This window comes from Umbelopsis ramanniana (genome assembly GCF_025399195.1).
Source record: "Umbelopsis ramanniana AG unplaced genomic scaffold K450scaffold_8, whole genome shotgun sequence".
NCBI classification, from domain to species: domain Eukaryota; kingdom Fungi; phylum Mucoromycota; class Umbelopsidomycetes; order Umbelopsidales; family Umbelopsidaceae; genus Umbelopsis; species Umbelopsis ramanniana.
The window spans coordinates 67,372-81,438 of NW_026252094.1; the positions used below are offsets into that span (position 1 = coordinate 67,372).

Genomic DNA, 14,067 nt, shown 5'->3' on the forward strand with positions numbered 1-14,067 from the left:
TCAGCTTGGATGAACCACTTTGTCCACTCGGTGGACTTTTGGGTTTCTACCAGTCACAATTTCTTGAAATTTAAGAATTCAGGGCCTGGTTATTTTGTCAGTGCTGTCAACTTTCACCATGCAGTTGGCAATGCTGAGGCAAGTAACACGCTCCAGTGTACACAAGCCATATTATGCTCGACACTACGCAACTTCTCAGTCTAAACGCACAGTCGGTGGACTAAACTTCGGCGACATCGAGAAGAAATGGCAGAAACGCTGGGCGGAATCCGCGCCTACCCCACCAATGACAACCGGAAAGAGCTTTTACGTCTTGTCCATGTTCCCATACCCAAGTGGCATACTGCACATGGGCCATGTTCGAGTATACACCATTAGCGATACTGTCAGCAGGTTTAGAAAGATGGCAGGATACGATGTAATTGATTTAACCTTTCGGCCCTTGCAACCAGCGATCAAACAGTTACTAACACCGTTCGACTTTCGCAGGTGATACACCCCATGGGATGGGATGCTTTTGGTTTGCCAGCCGAAAATGCTGCAATTGAGAGAAATATTCATCCGGCAAAGTGGACCAAAGACAATATCACAACCATGAAGCGCCAAATGAAGAGATTGTCGTTAGACATGGATTGGTCTAGGGTATGGACTATCAACGTGGTCAACGAGCCTCGCATGTAGTGTTTAACTAAATCCCTTTAACGCTATAGGAATTGGCGACATGCGATCCCGAATACTACAAGTGGACACAATACTTTTTCTTGCAATTTCATAAAGCAGGATTGGCATACCAGAAGGAGGCGACGGTCAATTGGGATCCCGTAGATCAAACAGTTTTGGCTAACGAACAGGTAAACTATTATTTCTACTTATGCATCGAATTCTCTCATCTTTCTTCATTGAGATTATTCTAATGTGATTTCAATCATCTGTGGTAGGTCGATGCCGAAGGAAAGTCGTGGCGCTCTGGAGCATTGGTGGAGAGAAAGAAGCTGAAGCAATGGTTTTTCAAGATTACAGATTTTGCAGAGGTATGCATTATGATGAGAGTTTTCACTTTGCTCTCAGCATCTAACGTGATAAATTCCAGCCATTGCTTGAAGATCTTAAAGTGCTCGAGCACTGGCCGGACCGTGTAAAGCAGATGCAACATAACTGGATTGGTAAATCAACTGGAGCAAACTTCAAATTCCAAGTGGTAAGGACGACTGCTTCCAGAATGATGAAGTAACTGTTCAGCTTTCTGATCATATTCCAATGGACAGGATGCCAATGTGCCAGAAACTCTAAAGCATGTCGAAGTGTTCACCAGCAGACCTGATACGCTTCTTGGTGTACAGTATTTGACCTTGGCTCCTGAACATCCACTGATAAATTCAGAGTAAGATATTCTATCTTTTTCCTAACGTACAGCTACGTAGATTTTGCTCACCAAGAGACTCTCTACAGATATTTACCAAAGGAGCACTCAGGGAAGGTTACAGACTTTGTCGAAAGTTTGAAGAAAGTACAAAACATGGATGAAGCTGAAAATAACAAGCAAGGTTGGTATAATTACATTGATTTTAAGCAACCATTCAGGCATTTTACTAACTGCTCGATAGGTGTCTTCACTGGCTTGTATGCTCAACACCCGCTGACCAGCGAGCAATTACCCATCTACGTTGCTCCGTACGTCATCTCAGATTACGGTACAGGTGCTGTTATGGCTGTTCCAGCTCACGATAAGCGGGATTGGGAATTTGCCAAGGCCAATAACATTGTGGATGAGATCAAATTTGTTGTTGATCCTTTGGTGCAAGAAGAAGGAGCTGTAAGCGATCGTTCAGAGCCGTTTTTAGGAAACGGTGTTTTGAATGCTGCCTCTGGAAAATACCAAGGTATGAGATCTAATGAAGCTATGGCTGCTGTGGTCGCCGACGCAAAGGAGAACAACTTTGGTGAGTCGGCTGTTCAATACCGCCTGAGAGATTGGCTCTTGTCTCGACAACGCTATTGGGGAGCTCCTATTCCAATCATACATTGTCCAAGCTGCAAAGTGAGTCCATTTTTGCAACCATGCTGATGATTTGATCGGTCAGTAGCTCATATTTGGCAATAGGTGGTACCAGTGCCTGAGGCAGACCTTCCAGTTCACCTCCCTCTCGATATCGCATTAGAAGGAAAAGGGGGATCACCATTACAAAAAGTAGAAGACTGGGTGAACTGCAAATGTCCAAAGTAAGGCTTGAAAAATTTGTTTAGCTTGCACTTGTATCGCTTATCTAATGCGAGTGTAGATGTAATGGACCGGCCAAGCGTGATACGGATACCATGGATACTTTTGTCGATTCTTCATGGTACTACATGCGATACGTCGATCCTCATAACCAGAACCTGTAAGTAGAAACCATTGAAAAGCACCAACCACATACAGGCGATTGATTCTGTTCGTTCATTTAGTCCGTTCGATCATGACAAGGCTACTGAGAGACTACCTGTTGATGTGTACATCGGTGGTGTTGAGCATGCCATTTTGCATTTGCTGTACTCTCGCTTTTTCTCAAAGTTCCTACTGAAACAAGGATTTTATGCGGAAAAACCAGAAGCCAGTGGCAACAGAGGAGAGCCCTTCAAAGTTCTGTTAACACAGGTAAAGACTCAAAGAAATGTAGCGCAAACATTCAGACCTTCAGTTAGCTTACTCCTCAATACAGGGCATGGTTCAGGGCAAAACGTTCAAGGATCCGGTTAGTCAGCGCTTCCTAAAGCCAGAGGAAGTCGATTCATCAGGTAATGTATTTAATCGACATTGGATTTTTGCACATATGCGCAAGGCGATAGCTTTTACGTGCCATTTTATGACTGACACTCTATGCCGAATACAGACCCTAAGAATCCCAAGATCATTAGTAGTGGAGAGACGCCGCTAATGTCCTATGAGAAGATGTCCAAGAGTAAATACAATGGAGTCGACCCTACAGTATGTGCCAGTATCAGTAACGCTCTATCACCTGTCCACCGTAACCTTACTGATTAATTATCTCACAGGCGATAACGGAAAACCATGGCGTGGACCCAACTAGACTTCATATACTTTACAAAGCACCTCCGTCCGAGGCTTTGGAGTGGGACGATGTTAGCATTGTTGGTATGCAACGATGGTTGGCGAAATTACACAAGCTAGCTGTCAGTGCTGGCAATGAAGCTCCACACGTTTTTGAAGCTGACACCATAGATATGAGCACAATGAATAACGAAGAAAAGAAGGTCTACCGATTCACACATAATACCATTCAGCAAGTGACAGACGCTCTCTCCACATCGTTTGGATTTAACACCGCCATTGCAGATTTGATCAAGCTGTCCAATTTCATTAGCTCCAGCGCTATCAGTCCTGCCACACCTACTTACAGACACGCCGTGGAAAGTTTGGTGAAGATGGTGGCTCCTATGGCGCCAAATATTGCAGAAGAAAGTTGGGAAGCATTAGGAGGAGATCATACAAAGCAAAGTAGTGTATTTTCACAACGCTGGCCGTCATTGGATCAGAGAGCTTTGGTAGCTGATGAATTGAAATGTGTTGTTCAAGTAAGTAGAAGCCACTGTTGACCCCTCAATTACGCTGACATGCTAAATATTCACGCCTGCTATTAGATTAATGGCAAGACCAGATACACTGTCAATATCCCTGCGGATTTAGCTCAGGATCAAAGCAAAGTAGAGGAGTTTGCAAAGCAATCGCCCCAGAGTGACAAGTGGTTGGCAGGCAAGAACGTGCACAGAGTTATTATGGCAAAGGGTGGAAAGCTGGTCAACTTCCTTGTAAAATAATTTTTATGCTGCTCGTTTGGAGCAGATATCAATATGGAAGACATAATTGATACTATAGACAAAAAGTTATATATATAAAAACACCTTGTTTTAAAAAATTTAAGAACTACATGAACATTTAAGATCACGTCCCCATTGAGGCACATCCTGCTCTATCCATTTTTCTATTTGTTCATCGTCGTATTTGGATTCATAAGGGTTGATACTAGCATGGAGACAGCTATCCAGCATAGATTTCGCCTCATCCTCCGGCTTATTATCGAATGCGCTGCATACTTGCTGTGCAATCCAATTGCGTAGTATAAACCGAGGGTTCACCTTGTCCATTTGCTCTTTACGGCTTTCGTTGTCTAGCTTGGATAGCAAGACGCGGTGTCTGTATATGGATAGCCATGGTCGCAAGGCCTCCTTAGCCTTTTCTTCTCTTTGTAGGCCAGAAACAATTTTGAGCCTATCAACAGCCTTATCTGCGTCCTTTTCTTCGCCTTCCTCCGTTATTTGGTAATCTGAAAGCGATCGGAAGAACTTGTGATAGTCGACTCGATATTCACCCATCCAATGCAGCAGGGGGCCTATCACAGTCTCCATATCGGAGCTGTCTTCTGTCGATAATCCGAGCTTGGCGCGCATCTTTTCGGTATAACTTTCCATAAAGTATTCTCCAAGCTCTTCTCCGGCAATCTTTTCATTGATGTCGGCTCCAGCTTTTTTGTATTTTTCACGTCGTTCAGTATCATCCAGTGTCGTAATATCGATTTCGTCAATTTCGTCTCCTGCACCCATTAACTCCGTCATAGTGCTTCCAAGCTTCCAAACATTCCACATGCAAATAGTAGGCTGCTGAGAGAAAGCGTATCTTCCTGAAGTGTCAGAATGATTGCAAATGTACTGATGATCGTAGTAATCCATAAACTGGTATGGACCGTAGTCTATTGTCAACCCTAATATGGACATGTTGTCTAGAAAGATGGTCAGTCCAAGTAGTTTGAATACGCAGCTAGACAGGCATAATCTATTCTCTTACCGGTGTTCATAACGCCATGATTGAACCCTAGTAATTTTTGTTTAGCGTCCAATTGGTATGTAGCAGATAGTATCGCTGTTCTGCAAACTATCCTTACCTAAGCTTTGCCAGCCGGCAACCATGTCGGCTGTTGACTTCGCTACTTGCCGCAACAGGTTTTCATAACGGTTACCCTTGTTTTCCGTGGACTTTTGATCAATTTTCACCACTTCCTTAAGCACATAGTCTGCAAGTTTCTTGACATTGGCTCTGTCCCCACGCGCGTTGAAAATCTCGAAATTACCGAAGCGCAGCCATGATGGCGCCATTCGAGTGACTATAGCGCCTTGCTCTGGTTGTGGCACATCTATGAAAAACGCATTATGTAAAATTAATTACATGACATCATTAACACACAATAGTCTTACTACTGCAAAGCCTGAATTTACTCACCTGAAGGCGCATCCTCTCGGTATACTTCACGGTCGGTCAGGATAAGATTGAGGGCTCTGGAGGTCGGTACACCTAATGCAGCCATATGTTCAGATCCGAGGAATTCTCGAATTGATGAACGTAAAACGGCATAGCCATCGGCAAACCGAGAGTAAGGTGTACGGCCAGCCCCCTTCAATTGCAACTCCCAACGTTCGCCTTTTTTGTTTTCAGTTTCGAATAAAGATATAGCTCTGCCATCTCCTAATTGCCCAGCAAAATAGCTATAGAAGTCGAATTTAGCCAAAGGATACATTCATTAAATGTTGTAGCAAGTTGCTCACCCAAATTGATGGCCGGCATAACATAAAGACCAAGGATGAGTATCAGGTAGAAGCTGGTTTCCCGAGAACACATTGAGATATTCGCTTGTCTTTGTTTCCTCCATTGTCAGGTCAATTTCATTCAGTGCGGCTGGTGAAACGCTTAGTAACTGAGGATCTGGAGCCTTTTCGGGATTCACGTAGCTGAAGACAGCATTGTGGACTGGTCTCGAGATTCGTAAGACTTTCTCGGAGGCTTCCACGTCCAAAGGAGTCATAATATCATGTGGAAGCGAGGATGTGAGTCTCGCTGGATTGATAGGTAGATCTGTCAATGATTTCGTCATGGTGGACAAACGGCGTAACATAGTCATGTCGGTCATGTCGCTCATGTCGCTCGGTCCACTCAAGCTTACTTTTTGCTTGCAGTAAATTCAGTCTGTGCGGTGTTTCAATATACCCACCAAAAAGGGGATTTTACTGGTCTCTTCCGCCGTGAAACAAACAAGCAGGTTTCGACTGAAAGCATAATGGCATTCAAAGATTTACAGACTTCAATAAACAAGCTCTCGTCCGACTTGCAAGGTCAGATAGCAAGGGTAAAGTTAATTTGGCTTGGGTTCTGTAGCATACTCGAGACCTGCTAGTTGAAACTAAGCACCCGCCATTTCACTTTTTTGTAACAGAACAATCCCATGGTGAAAGAAGACTCCAGAAATATCTCTTTCTGGATCTTCAAGGTATGTTTACAATTCTCACTTTACCCCCCTTTACAAACTGTTGAATAAACTGAAGTTTGACCATTCTCCAGGAGCGTATGGTGCTCTCCAACTTGAAAGCGCTATCCTACGAGGAGTCACAAGCTATTACCAGCATGGAGACTTGGTCAAAGGACGAAGGAGAAGATATGAAGGTATTAGTTCATGTTGGTTGATAAGAGAAATGATTTTTTTTTTTGATGATAGGAGTTTCATATTTTCTTAGGACGTGCTCGGTTCTCTATCTACGCTGCTGAAAAAGCAAAATTCTATCGAAAGCGACCTTGCAGGTAGGAACGAATGGGTATGACGAGATTTAGGTTCACAGCTAACTTTGGTTAACGTTGTAGCTGGGATTCAGAGTTATCGACAACGACTCAAAATCATCCGTGAGAAAGAACTCGATTTGACGGTTACAAGAGACAGGAAGCGACATATCGAGTCAAAACAGAGTGGAAGTCACCGGTCTAGTAGCAAGGGTAAAAGCACCGAGATGACGAAAGAATTTGCTTCTCTTGAACAAGAATGTCGTGCTCAAGAGCAAGATTTAGCGGATTATAAGCGATTTGCGGTACGAGAGGCCTTCTATGTGCGCTTCAACGCTTTAACGGAATATGCCGAGAAACTTGCCATGATAGCAGGATTTGGCAAATATCTTGTTGATCAGATTTCAATTGAACCTACACCTTACGGTCAACCCCGTCAACCCTACACAGGTCACGAACAAACGAGTACTATCCTTGAAGATGCTCTTGCAGCGATTGATGGATGGCGGCCGATGGAACAGGACGAACGCCCTACTATGGACCTTCCTGACCGGCACTCCTCTTTTGATTTCCAAAGACGTTCAACAGCAGCCAGTATGCATAGTCACCAATCATCTGAAGACTTTGATAGCAATTATTTTGTGGATTCTCCTGCGACGGAGCACCACCCACCGCCGCTACCTACCCGTCCATCACGATCCCGCCAATCCGCACCGCCACTGCCGACCCATCCAAGTGTGGCCGATTTACCACCATCCTATCAAGAAAGCAATTTGGCAACACCTATTCCCTCTGCACCAGAGCATCCTGTTGAATTGCCCGAAGACACGGAGTTCTTGACCCCACACCAAGCCCACGGTCAAGTGTACCAACTTCCTAATGTGGCCACAAGCCCTGTTCATTCTCATTTCTCATCGGACCATACTTCAAACTATAATCAGCTGTATCGTCAAATATCTCAAAGACAAGGGCATACGCAGCGTCCGTACTTAGAATATAGAGCTCGACAGCAGGAACGGATAGGCGCAGGTGGATTTCGATTTCCTACTCACCAGCAGACTTACACTGTCTTATCAGCGGAAGAGGAAAAGCGAGAGCTAGCTGAACGTGAACGTTTAAAAGAAATACCTAACCAGCAGTCAACGCCTGGTTATTCAGGATCTTCAGCGCCCCCTTTCTGGAGCATGCCACCTCCTGCCCAGCCATACCAGATCCCGCCAGATGATAGTACGACGAACTCAACTACATCACATCATCGACATATGTCTTCAGGTAGCCTTCGGGATCAAGCACGTCCGTCAAGTCAACCACCTCAATATCACCAACAGTAATACCTATCTAATAAAAAAAAAATTAAGAAGGCATATTCTCTTCGTGATTTTGTTATCCCTGGATTGTTTTATCAAACGTTTTAGTTTAATCTGCGGCTCGCACGCATCTTACCACATTCGACCATTTCTTGATATAGGTTACCAGATTTCAGCAGAGTTTGCGAAACACGATGATGCAACTAGCAGAAATAAGACGTTAGCCGCAAGTAAACCCTTTTGATTTTTTAACTTTTGTGAGAAATTATAAATACTCGGTACATGCGAAATAACCAGTATCTCCATTACTCCACTTGCGGCTCCAAAACATTATGTGGGTAGAAATATGCAAGGCTCTCGTTATTACGTGGTTGTTACCTGTGCACTGCCTCCCTATCGAACAACGAGCCACGAATGTGTCACTGCAAAACCCTGACCTATTCGCTTTTCATCGAGCCATGCTGGCCATCGATTCAACTTCAGGCCGCGAAACAAACATGACTGACTTTGTGGCTAATCATTTACGCAGTCTGAACTGGACGGTTGAGCTTCAGGCAGTCCATAACCCTACGCTAGATCCTAATATTCGCCGTGAGAATATTTATGCCTACTTGGGCTCAAATCGCACCACAAGGCTCTTGATCAACTCTCATACAGACACCGTGCCTCCATATTACCCTCCCTCTGACGACGACGAGAACGTGTACGGTCGCGGTGCTAACGACGCAAAGGGTCAAATTGCAGTACAACTGTTTGCGTTAGAAAGGCTGCGAAAAGAAAACAAGATTAAAGAAGGAGACGTCGGTATCTTGTGGGATGTAGGCGAGGAAGAGTACGCTGATGGCATCAGAGCAGCAAATTCCCTCAACATCACGCCTATCTGGTCTATTACAGGCGAACCTACAGAATCTTTCCAAGCAACTGGACACAAAGGAGGTAAGTCGTACCATGCAGCATGTACATTGGACGGTTTAATAATCCCTAACACATAATTTCTGCCTGTCTATCCCAGGCTTCACGGTGTATTTAAACTCAACTGGTAAATCTGCCCATTCGTCTGTGCCGCAACTTGGCCGCAACGCAATTGTACAGCTTGTTGCAGCTTATAACGAGGTGGTGCAGAAGAAGTTCTCAGCAAATAGCTTTTGGGTCAATACCACCATTTCTTTAGACAAGGTATGTAACTTATGCGGACTTGCGCTATACCGTGATGAGGAAACCCCATATATCTGACGTTCTACCAGATTCAAGGTGGCCTAGTGCCAAATCAAGTTCCTGACAATGCCATCGGCACTATCAATGTGAGAAACGCTGCCAATGCCAGCTTGGTGTTAGAGGAGCTAACTGCGGCTTTTGACAAGATACCTCACATGTCTATCATCCGAAATGCTTCTATGAGCAATCCTATCAAGTTTGACGTGATCAAAAACTGGATGCCAGAGAAGGTTATGCCCTATGGTAAATTCATCTTATTTTCTATGTGGATTTTTGAGTTTTCTCCCTAATTTGATTCTAGGCACTGACCTGGCAAGCTGGACCGGCAAAAACTACCGGTTTCTCATCGGAGTTGGATCAATCACAACGGCTCATACCGATCACGAAGTGGTATCCAAGGCAGAGATGCTTCAAGGCGTTAATTACTACGCAGATTTTATAACGGGACTTTTGAATGGCACTTTTCAAGTTGACCATGCTGGTACATTTCCCAACATCACTCCATAATACAGGTAGAACAGCTGCTGTTCTTTCACAAATACTATCAGATTGTTTACGGAGCGTAAAATAAAAAATTTGCGACATTACCGAAGTGCCGCCGCAGTCTAGATTCGAAAACTTTGATTGGTGGTCGGAAAGTGTGATTTCAAAAAATCTGATAAGCATTTGAAAAAATTAGATCTGATAAAAAACCTTCGACCCATTAGAAACTAGAAACCTTGTCTTCCCTTCCTTCTCTTCAACATGGCCACCGTCGCAGCTCGCTCTCTCAAGTTTTCATACAAACAACTACGTTCCTTTGCTACTGAAGCTGTTATATCAGGCAGATCTTCCAATGCAACACATTCCTTTCCCTATTCACCGGCCATGACTCGTACGGCTTTGCCACCTCCCATCATCCCATTTGCCTGTACACAAGGAAAGGAGTACTTTAGAGAAGCCATGGACCACGGTACGGCGGAAGGCTTTTTCGGATTGATGGGAAACTTTTCATCTAACGTATTACCACAGCATGGGGGACAAGCATCACGTAAGTTTGATTGTGCAAGTGTCGAACTAAAAATAAAATTGATACTGACCCATTTTATCTGCAGTGTCAATGGTCCTTAATTCATTGGAAATTGACCCAAAGCGAACATGGAAAGGTGCTTGGAGATGGTACTCTACGGATTTACTGCAGGCATGCTCATCTCCCAACCAAATTCAAACTCGTGGAATCACATTCACTGAATTTGCGTGCCTGGCAAGGAACCACTGTCAAGTTACAGAGCATAAACCTTCATCCACCGCATATTCCACTTTCTTGTCTCATTTGACCGAAACCACTTCTAGTGCTGAGTCTCACATGGTTGTCTCCTTCTCAAGAAAAGCCCTTGGTCAAACTAGCCTCAAAGCGAAAACAGGCTTTGCTCCTATTGGTGGCTACAACCCGCTGCAGAATAAGGTGTTGCTGATGGATAGCTCCCGATCGGAGTATCCCTGCGTCTGGGTCGACGCTGCTCTGTTATATCGCGCAATGGCGGAAGTAGATCCTCTGCTTCAGTCGGAGCGAGGCTACTTTTTGCTTGCTCAGGGCCAGCAACTGGAAACACGCTGCACCTGCCCTAAGAAGTTCTAAACCCTTACCCTACCTGTTATCATTGTTACATTAACCTACTTCCTCCGGCCATTTGTATTATACCATTTCATCCCTTCTATTGTATTATGTTTCCATTAATGTACAGTCTCTCGCACATATTCCCTCCACTCTCGATCCTCCTCTCTCTGATTTGAATTAAATATCTCAATGCATATGAAATTGCCTGACTTGGATCCGACAATGCCAGAAATGTGATCAACGTACCCTATGTAATGCTATACCTATTTTACTCCCGGTTAGGTTGAAACCGAGCTTAATGAGGTTCAGGCGCAGAATTTTCACTATGTAATGACAGTATGTCACAAATACCACCAGCCGATGGTCACAATACAGAGCTTACATTGCTTGACTCAAATTCTAATCATACACTTGGTTTGATATCTTGGTTGCTATTACTCGTTAGATGCACTCGCCTATAGGACTCAATGCGGTGTTTGCAAGATCATTTTAAACACGCTCTCTATTTCTTCGTTGTCTGTTAATAGCCATATTGGAAGATAGTACAAGGCGCTATTAACCTACAAGGAGTCAATTTCATTAAATACATGTTGTGGTCAAGAAAGCCTTTCATCAACAAAGCTTCCTCAGGGCTAACGAATCAATGGATATTTTATTGTCGTAAAAGGGCTGAAATGTCTGTGCAATTTTCGCGGTCACAGTTTGAAATTCATTTCGTAGATTTCGTAGTCTCGAGATCATTCTGCTCGTATTGATCATGAGCAGAATCGCTATAACACGGGGTCTTGTACCGCTGCGATCCTTGTAAGTTATCCCTCTTCTTAATTTCACTGTGTATATTGCCTAATATCTCTTTAGAACCCAGCCTGTGCGAATACAGCCCGTTCGATCTGCATTCTCACCTCTGAGATCTGATCTACAGTTACTTCACAGGTATGTATCATATTCGTACGATACACACCGCAATAAGTAAACTCACCAGTCTGTCCAGGCCGCAATTCACACCAGTTGCATACTTCTCGCAATTCCCTGCCCGATTCAAGCAGGAAACTGCAGATCAACTTGGCTCAGACAAGGCGATTGACAAGTCCACAGCGAAGCAACTAGAGAATTCAGCCAAAGAACAAACTGATGTAGAAAAAAAGGAGAAGGAGCCATCCAAGATCGTTAAATTGTACCAGCAAACTAAAAAGTTGATGACATTCTACAAAGATGGTATCAAACTACTCTGGGCCAACCACAAAACCACTAAATCCCTAAAAGAAAAGGTCTCAAAGGAAGGCCATGTTCTCACAAGAGACGAATTTCAACTGGTAATTTACTGCGAGCAGATTGAAGCATTAATCCATATGAAGACTCCTCTGATGTACCGTTTGTAGATTCACCTCTCTGAAAAAGACATGATCAAACTCATTCCCTTTGCTGCTATTTTCCTCATTCTAGCCGAGTCGGTAAGCCTCATTTTCACATATGTGAACATAAATTTACGTCGGAACAAACTTTACTGATGACTCAAAAATTTACAGATACCCTTGGTTGTTATGTTCGCTCCGGGCCTTGTCCCAAGCACATGTGTGACACCCAGTCAAATGGTATGCACCTATTCTGATGATTGACTAGTCACTTACCCTCAATACTGACCATGATATAAAGAAAAAACAAAGGGAAAAGATGTACAACAAGAGATTAGAAATGTCTAAAAATGTCGTAGAGTCAACGTCACGAGTTGAAGGAGTAAGTTCTAGAGTATATACAGGCATTCTCACTATGGGATTAACTAATGATCATTATTCTCAAAGATATCCGTATCTGATTTTTTGAGCCATGCCAATGTTTGTCGATTGGCTAAGCGATATGAGATGGACTTTAACTTGGCCAATATCGACCGTAAGCATCTATCCTCCTACTGCCGGTACGTTATTTTGCAAGAATGTGGCACCCATAACAGCAATATCATTTCCTAATTATCTGTTTTTGCATGCTAGCTTCATGGGTTTGCCAAGCTATGGTACGCACGGAATGCTCCGCAAGCGACTAGATAAATATTTGGATTACATTGTTCGCGACGATAAGGTATTGAACATTGAGCTTTTCGCTTCGCATACGATGTTGTGAACCTCGATATGATGCTAACCTTTCATTCACCTCTCGTCTATATAGTACATTGCGGAAGAAGGTGTGGATCAGTTGGATATGGCTGAATTAGAACAGGCTGCTGAAGAACGTGGAATGTAAGACGCAAAACAGAGTTACTTGTCTCGCTACAACCCTGATTAACCCTTCTTCCCTTAATAGGCGTTCCGTTGACGTTCCTCCTGAACAGTTGCGCAAGTCGATTCAGTACTGGATCAGTCTCAGTTTGAAGGAAGATCCAATCATCCCCCGAGGACTGTTGGTGTTCAGCCGTCTGTTCCTTCTGAATGCTACCTATGACAAAAAATAGATATAAACCCCCATAGATATCGGTACACCACATACGTAAACAAATGAAAATAGAGAATTTATCTTCTTCTCAAGGAAGAACTACAACCTATATAACATTACACCATCTACTCCGTCTACTATATTGTTTCTATTAGTGATTTTAAGTCCAGACATAGCTTATTGTTGCAAGAATGGATCGGATTTGAGAGCATCGTAAGCTGGTCGCTTAAGTGATTGTCGGGCAACCTCAATGTCGGTGTTGATATCCTCGATAAGAGCATCCAGCGAAGGATAGTTTTGCTCGGCACGCACATAACCTGTTATCATGACCTTGATGCTAGTACCGTAAAAGTCCTCTTCAAACTGGTGCATAATGTGAACTTCCTGTTGATGATCGAGTAATCAGAAACAGCATAAATGATTGGTTGGTACAAATAAAAACTGGAAAAGATTCGCCATCAATACATACTGCCGATCGCTTTTCATTCTTGTAATAAGGATTCCAGCCGAGACTCATGACCATGGGATAAACAGTTGATTTGTCAGTGCCAATGGAGGTCCATCCGTAGTAAACACCAGTGTCGAATGCTGAGCATAACGTATCGAGAGCATCATTGGAGAGATTGGCTATTGAAGGGAACGAATGGTGATCAGTATTGGCATCCATCCTGCTTAAGCAATCGTAAAAAAAAAGCATTCAACTATGCTGCGCCAGTTACCTGTTGGAATACCGAGCTCCTTACTACCACGGCCGAAGCCTTTGACAACAGTGCCAGTCAATTTCAATGGATATGGTGCTTGAGGCTCTTCTGGACCGACGACGAGTTCACGGTTAGGATTGAGTTTAGGGGTGGCCATTTTGGAAAGGAAGGGGAATATGAAGAAAAGGAAGATAGGCGAATCCGATAGAAACGCTTACAAAGGAAAAA

At 43.6% G+C, this 14,067-nt stretch overlaps 7 protein-coding genes across 7 annotated transcripts; 5 read left to right on the top strand and 2 right to left on the bottom strand.

The window, feature by feature from the left end:
* The first annotated feature begins 102 nt into the window (after positions 1-102).
* On the top strand, positions 103-3,863 carry K450DRAFT_226084 (uncharacterized protein). The gene is made up of 15 exons (XM_051586495.1): positions 103-418; positions 490-642; positions 711-851; positions 939-1,031; positions 1,091-1,198; positions 1,266-1,381; positions 1,450-1,544; positions 1,605-2,038; positions 2,102-2,220; positions 2,280-2,378; positions 2,443-2,632; positions 2,697-2,772; positions 2,868-2,962; positions 3,031-3,570; positions 3,637-3,863. The coding sequence occupies exons 1-15, from the start codon at positions 119-121 to the stop codon at positions 3,811-3,813; spliced, it is 2,736 nt and encodes a 911-aa protein (XP_051447616.1). The 5' UTR covers positions 103-118; the 3' UTR covers positions 3,814-3,863.
* Positions 3,752-5,952, bottom strand: K450DRAFT_226095 (uncharacterized protein). The gene is made up of 5 exons (XM_051586496.1): positions 5,593-5,952; positions 5,270-5,532; positions 4,935-5,183; positions 4,838-4,864; positions 3,752-4,772 (listed from the first exon to the last, which is right to left on the bottom strand). The coding sequence occupies exons 1-5, from the start codon at positions 5,943-5,945 to the stop codon at positions 3,913-3,915; spliced, it is 1,752 nt and encodes a 583-aa protein (XP_051447617.1). The 5' UTR covers positions 5,946-5,952; the 3' UTR covers positions 3,752-3,912.
* A 120-nt stretch (positions 5,953-6,072) lies between these two features.
* K450DRAFT_226098 (uncharacterized protein) lies at positions 6,073-7,962 on the top strand. Its single transcript, XM_051586497.1, has 5 exons — positions 6,073-6,170; positions 6,258-6,311; positions 6,383-6,484; positions 6,556-6,619; positions 6,680-7,962. The coding sequence occupies exons 1-5, from the start codon at positions 6,102-6,104 to the stop codon at positions 7,924-7,926; spliced, it is 1,536 nt and encodes a 511-aa protein (XP_051447618.1). The 5' UTR covers positions 6,073-6,101; the 3' UTR covers positions 7,927-7,962.
* Positions 7,963-8,243: 281 nt separating this feature from the next.
* Positions 8,244-9,739, top strand: K450DRAFT_226104 (uncharacterized protein). The gene is made up of 4 exons (XM_051586498.1): positions 8,244-8,838; positions 8,915-9,078; positions 9,147-9,360; positions 9,419-9,739. The coding sequence occupies exons 1-4, from the start codon at positions 8,361-8,363 to the stop codon at positions 9,622-9,624; spliced, it is 1,062 nt and encodes a 353-aa protein (XP_051447619.1). The 5' UTR covers positions 8,244-8,360; the 3' UTR covers positions 9,625-9,739.
* A 1-nt stretch (position 9,740) lies between these two features.
* On the top strand, positions 9,741-11,210 carry K450DRAFT_226108 (uncharacterized protein). The gene is made up of 2 exons (XM_051586499.1): positions 9,741-10,147; positions 10,212-11,210. Exons 1-2 carry the CDS (start codon positions 9,862-9,864, stop codon positions 10,733-10,735), a joined length of 810 nt encoding a protein of 269 aa, XP_051447620.1. The 5' UTR covers positions 9,741-9,861; the 3' UTR covers positions 10,736-11,210.
* A 30-nt stretch (positions 11,211-11,240) lies between these two features.
* Positions 11,241-13,327, top strand: K450DRAFT_226116 (uncharacterized protein). Its single transcript, XM_051586500.1, has 10 exons — positions 11,241-11,518; positions 11,573-11,626; positions 11,934-12,027; positions 12,094-12,165; positions 12,241-12,306; positions 12,368-12,448; positions 12,514-12,626; positions 12,700-12,787; positions 12,875-12,945; positions 13,010-13,327. The coding sequence occupies exons 1-10, from the start codon at positions 11,472-11,474 to the stop codon at positions 13,155-13,157; spliced, it is 834 nt and encodes a 277-aa protein (XP_051447621.1). The 5' UTR covers positions 11,241-11,471; the 3' UTR covers positions 13,158-13,327.
* Positions 12,894-14,067, bottom strand: K450DRAFT_226118 (uncharacterized protein). Its single transcript, XM_051586501.1, has 3 exons — positions 13,858-14,067; positions 13,604-13,765; positions 12,894-13,518 (listed from the first exon to the last, which is right to left on the bottom strand). The coding sequence occupies exons 1-3, from the start codon at positions 13,994-13,996 to the stop codon at positions 13,316-13,318; spliced, it is 504 nt and encodes a 167-aa protein (XP_051447622.1). The 5' UTR covers positions 13,997-14,067; the 3' UTR covers positions 12,894-13,315.